This window comes from Vanellus vanellus (genome assembly GCF_965231255.1).
Source record: "Vanellus vanellus genome assembly, chromosome: 7".
Lineage (NCBI taxonomy): Eukaryota > Metazoa > Chordata > Aves > Charadriiformes > Charadriidae > Vanellus > Vanellus vanellus.
In genome coordinates this window covers 4673434-4679433 of record NC_138912.1, presented here as the reverse complement: position 1 = coordinate 4679433, position 6000 = coordinate 4673434, and the positions used below count along the sequence as shown (strand labels likewise).

Here is a 6000-nt window from a genome sequence, read left to right as displayed (position 1 = left end):
CCATCAGAGATTTCAGTACTCTGCAGGTGACTGACCGTTTCATGCTCTGGCAACATCTTAGACTGACAGCCAAATGAAATCAAGAACCGGGTTTTGAGTGCACAGTGATGACAGTCACAAGAAGGCCACAAATAGATCAAGAGGACTTAGGTCCAGTTAGTCCTAACTTGAGGCAGGGAAAATGGACTAGATGAGCCTTCCAGAAGGCCATTCTCTTCCTGCGGGGCTTGAGCCCTTAATTGACTTCAGGCAGCTAGAGATGGACAGCCGGTTTGTTAGCAGCATTGTGTCCTGATGGCTCAGACACCCAGTACTGCTGATTCAGTGCCCAGAAAACAAGGCAGCTCTGGATTACAGCTGAGCGTGTAATGACCCCCGTCTTTTATAACTCTAGCTTAAGTCAAATTAGAGTTTAGAAGTTACTTTAATTAACCTGCAAGTAAATACATGCATGCAATAGTTATGACTTCCAAAACCACGACCTGAGGCGAACCTCCTGTTTTATTAATAGCTATGCAAATACTGGAGAAAACACCTAATCCCTCCTCTTCGGTGCGGAAAGACACCTGCAGGCAGTTTCAGTTAGCTGCCCGCCGGCCAGCCGCCTTTCCCCACACCTTGGAGCTTTCACACCTTTGCTCCCAGTGAAGCTGGAAGTCAGGAAGGCAATTTCTGCCGGAGGGGCTGTCCCGTGAAGCCCATCCTCACCACCAGCCCACAGAAGGTGGGGTACCCCCCGCAGCTGCTGACATGCAACACGGGCGCTGTTGAGATCCACACCCAGTAGGGAAGCAGTCCAGGAAACACACACTGCTTCATCCGAGTACAATTAAAAACATTCAACACGGAATAATTTAAAAAACCTTTTTATTTAGACAAACACAAGAAGAGCTAGATAGGATTTATGAGCTAAGTTTTTTGGTTGGAGAGCCAATGTGTACTTTAAAGCGTCATCAGGGACTGAGGGGATACAGTCTTGCACAGCACGTTATAATAATTTGTGAAACTGCATGAGACAGATTTTTATTTTTTTAAAACCAATTACTTCCCGCCCATTCAGGGATGGATAAGCCCCCAGCTAAAATTCATTTTCATTCCGGTGCTCGTAACGATGAAGATGAAATGTGATTTTCCTTTCTAACAAATGCTCCAAAAGCCAAAAAAAGAAAAAGCATGTGTTTCTCTGTTATGGAAAATAGGTCTCAGCATGCTGGAAATTCAGCGTTTTACTTATTTTCTACCACAAATGCCCCATTTTTAAAGAAATGAATAATGTAATCATGTTCTCTGATTTATGTTTTCTTTTCTGCCTCATTTGGCACTAATGCTGCGTTATTACAAGAACAACTGTTCTCTGCAAAAAGAATGATCTTTAGACATCTCATCCAAAACCTTTGAAGTCACTGGGAATGAGCTGAAAAGAAAGGCAGGGAGGCCGTGGACATGAGCAGCAACGCAGTACTTTCCCACTGACCAGACAGATTTTCTACTCGTCGCCTGATGACTCAGAGTGGCGGTTCCCTACACCTTCTCAGACAAAAACTCTCTTCCAGGTGGGTTACCTGGCGGTTTTCAGGTCAGAAGTCAGAAACGATAAGAAAACGTGGGTCAAACAGGGCACAACCGAGTCCCACGAGCAAAAGCAGAGCCTGGGGACATCTTCACCGGCGAGCATCCCTGGGACATGTAACGGCCGCATGCACCATCATCAGCATCTGGATAACGGCCGTAGTAATGGGTGCCACGGCCCCTGAGCTCTCCAGGTTTGAGACGTGCTGGCAAGCCAAACGGCATCGAGGAGCGTTTAAAAAAGGACTTTGGAGAAGAATCTGGAGGGAATTAGTGTCAGGCATGTGTAAAGAGGGTTACTTTTCCCATCTCCAGCGCCTATAATTACATCTCAAACGTGCTAATAAAATCCAGTGGGGTGTGTTTGGATTTGTTGTTTTTTTTTTTCTCTTTGTCCAAGTATGTACCTTAAACATGCTGCTGTGACGTCTAGGGGAAAAAAAAACCAACTCACACTTCAAATCGCCATGCAACCAGCCGTGCGGGGGGGCCGAGGGCCGTGCCCGGCTGCCGGGCGGACCGGGGGTCTGCGCCCCGCCGCCCCCCGCCCGCCTCAGGGGTGCGGGGCGTAGAAGGGGCCGAGGTACGCGGGACCGAGGAAGGGCGCGAAGGGGCCGCCGCCCAGCGGGAAGGGGGCGGCCGGCGGGACGAGGACGTTGGCGGCGGTGTAGGAGGGGAAAGTCTGGAAGGGGAGAGCGCCGGGACCTGGCGGGCTGGGGCTGCCTCCGCCCGCCGCCGCCGCGGGGGAAGCGGCGGGGGCCGCCCCGTCGGTGCCCGGGTGCTGCTTCTTCCACTTGGTGCGTCGGTTCTGGAACCAAATCTTCACCTGCGTCTCGGTGAGGCTGAGGGAGAGCGCCAGGCTGAGGCGCTCGCATACCGACAGGTACCGAGTGGCTCGAAATTTGTTCTCCAGGGCCACCAGCTGCTCGTAGGTGAAGGCCGTCCGCGCCCGCCGCGGTTTGCCGCATCCCGCCTCGGCCCGACGCCGCCGGACGCCCCGCGGCGAATCCGGCTCCTCCGGACCGGGCGGGCGGGCGGCGGGCTGAGTCCCGGACTCGGTCCCGGTCCCGGTCCCGTCCCCGGGCGGACCCGCCTCATCGGGCTCCTGCCCCGCTGCCTCGGCGCCGCTCTCCGCCGGGGAGTGCGCATCTGAGGGGAGATGGCGGCGCTCGTCAGGGGGACGAGGCGGAAGGGGGGCGGCCGCGCACCCTCCTCCCGCCGCTCCATCACCGCCCGCCACCCCTCGAAACACGGCTCTTCTGCTCCGTCACCGCTCGCCACCCCTCGAAACACGGCTCTCCTTCTCCATCACCCCCCCCCCAAACGTGATAAAATAAGGGCAATCCTTAAAATAAAGGACCCGCCGTGCGAAAGCCCCTCCGCGCTCCCCGCAGTGCCATCGCATCTGCGGCGGGGAGGGGGGGGAGGCGTCGATATGGATTTCTTACCAATTAAAAAAGAAGTTATTAAAGTCCCCTTCTGAAGCGAAATAAATCCCCCCCCTCTCCTCCCCATCCCCGCGCTAATGGAGTTTCAGATTTGCGAGGGCCAGATCGATAGATGTCATCTATTAAAGGTAAGTTTTAATCGAACAATATTAGGATCAGGCCGGGGGAAGGAGGCTTGAAGTGGGCACCTGCAAGCTGCGGGCAGGAGATAGGCGGGAGTCGGTAATAGGATATCGATCAACGGGAGCTGAGGCATCCTCCGGTGGGGACGGGCTGAGCAATTACCCGGTCGGGGCCGGGGCAGCCGATCCCTCCCTTCCCGGGGGAAAAAATAAAATAAAAAAAAAATTCCCCCGTGCGGTGCGTTTTGGCAGAAGCTGCGACCCGGCGGGAGCCGGGATGGGGCGACAGCACCGCCCTGGGATGCCCCGTCCGCCTCGGGGGCGCGGAGGATGCCCCGCACGCCGGGGAAGGGGGGGACGGGACACCGAGAACTTTTCTCTTTGCATCACCCAGATTTAAAACACAGCTTCAGCCCCCCCCCCCCTCCCGTGTCCCGTCCCTGTCCCCCGCCTTTCTTCCCCCGCGCTGCCCGTTACATCTTCCTGCGGGATCCCCGCACGGGGAGCGCATCCCGCCGGGCTCCCGGGGGGGAGGGAGGGGGGAAGGTCCGGAGGGTCCCCCCCCTCTGCCGGCGCCTCCTCCACCTGCTCGCCCCACCAGCGCCGGCCGGAGAAACTCGAGCGCGTTCCTACCATGTGCCTCTAGTTTATTCCTCCCGCTGCCGGGAACAGCAGCGTCTTTTCCTACTTCAACTCTTCCCAAACTTTTCTCCCGCTCGCCCGAGCGGGGGGCGCTGCCCCGGCTCCCCGCGGCCGTTTCGCGTCTCCTGCTGAATTTCTGGGGATCCAGGATGTCTAAGATGGAGAAGGAGATTTTATGATGGATGGGGGCCGCCTTGGCCCCGCGGTCCGGGCATTCCGGCATTCCCCCCCCAACCCTCCGCGCTTCCCGGAGACCTGCTGGCTCCCAGCGCGGAGCCGGCGGAGGGCTGCGCCGGGCGCGGAGCCGGGCGCGGAGCCGGGCCGCCTCCCCGGAGCCGCAGGGAGCGGAGTGAGCGGCGGGGAGGAGGGTCGGACCGGGAGGGCGGAGGGGGCCGGCGGCGGGGTGGGGGCAGAGGAGGGGGCAGCGCAGCCATTGGCACGCCGCCCCCGCGCCCCCCCCTTCCCCGCCGCGCTGGCTCCCTCCATCCCTCCATCCCAACCTCCCGGCGACGGGGTTTTCCCGTTCCCCGCACCGAGATGGATGGATTGGGGGGGCGTTGCGCGGCGAGGTGGGCCGGGGGGGGACCGGAGCCCCGGCACCAGACCCGGGTCCTCCGCCAGGGCAGGGATGCTACTGCACATGGCAACTACTGGTCCCCGGGATCCGGAGAGCCCCCGGCTGCCCCTTTCCCTCCGCTGACCCACCTACAGCCCCCCCCAGGGTCGGAGGAGGCCCAGCCTGGTGTCTCAGAGGCACCCAGAGAGGACAAGAGGGCTCCTGCATCCCTCTGCTGCAGCCGAGCAGGCTTCGGGCTTGAAGAAGTCCCTCTGCCAGCGGCTGCTTTTTCAGCTGTGAAACCACGGTGTGGTCCACGGGGAGAAATGAGCAGCTCCTCGTTTTGGGGCATCTCAGGGTGACCCTGGCTCAGACCCTGGGCCGAGGGCTGGCCTTAACTCCAGTTCTCCCGTAACACTTACACTATTCCCAGTTAACAGGCAGGGAAACTGAGGCACGCCTGTGCTGGGAGAGTGCCTGCCCCACTGAGCAGCCCCCTGACTAACCCCCCTTCCCTGGGGTGGAAACGCCTTGTTGTCTGTCCGTACCCGTAACTGCAACAGGGTAGGCAACAGCAGGCCAAGCCTCTCCACCCCACACTGGTCCCATGGCCATGACCGCTCCTGGCTTATTAATAACTTATAGCCATGTATTTCTGTGCATCCGTACTGGCTCAGGAGGATGTTTTTCCCTCTCCTTAGCATTTCTGTGTTTGTTGGTGCTGCAAATCAGGCTGAGGTGCAAATGAAGGGGCACCCTTCAGCCAGAGGAGGTCAGGGAAGGCAACCCTCTATGGGAATCTGCTGCTCCACCTGCTTTTATTCTTGGGAAGAGGTGCAGACCACAGCCCTCCTCCTCTTTACAGGTGTCTCAGCCTCAGCAGAATTGGGCTTTCTGTTTGCCATTGCAAAGGCATACACCGTTAAGATAACGGGAGAGCAGGAAGCTGAGATGAGGATGTGCAGGGCGATGTGATTACAAGTAATTGTTATTGTTAATTATGGGGTGGCAGCATCCAAGAGCCCTTTGGCACTGGCTTCTGGGATGGGATACCACACACGTGTAGAAGAGAAGGGAGCTCTGTCCTGAGGAATTCACACACTAGAGCTACAGACCCATAAGGCTTAGTTTTGGGGATGCAACCTGCATGAAAATGAAGGCAGTGGTGAACTGCAAAACACTACCGTGTGCTAATTAACTATTACTTATGTATTTAAAGTTCCTTGAGGTGCAGGAGAAGGAGATGGAAGGGGGGAGGAGCAGCTGCAGGCGCTGGACAGCATGCTTCAGAAGTGAGATCAAATAAAGAAAATGGATATGAAGTCTTAGTGCATATCCTATTGTTTTTGAAACAAGTTTCTTTTTGAAACAAGATTCTTTTTATGGCACAACGTTAGTTTCAGACTACATAGAGAAATCAGAGGTATTGTCATATGGTAAACAAGTGGATGGCTTACTATTTTAAGAACACTCGCAAGCCTTGGCAGTGCCAGAGATTTTTTATGTTTGAAAGAAAAAAAAACTCTGATCTATGTGAGACTACAAATACTTCTGTTTGAGTTGTTGTGTCCGCAGGAGCTGCGAAGGTAAAGTGTAGCATTGACATTAATTTGTGAGCTAGTAGACATCTTCAAATATCGTCACTTTAACACGTGCATGCGCA

At 56.4% G+C, this 6000-nt stretch overlaps 1 protein-coding gene across 1 annotated transcript; it reads right to left on the bottom strand.

Moving 5' to 3' along the window:
* Window positions 1-2122: 2122 nt before the first annotated feature.
* On the bottom strand, window positions 2123-4004 carry NKX1-2 (NK1 homeobox 2; the record flags this gene model as incomplete). The annotated part of the gene is made up of 2 exons (XM_082486389.1): window positions 2123-2718; window positions 3773-4004. 2 exons carry the CDS (start codon window positions 4002-4004, stop codon window positions 2123-2125), a joined length of 828 nt encoding a protein of 275 aa, XP_082342515.1.
* Window positions 4005-6000: the final 1996 nt, after the last annotated feature.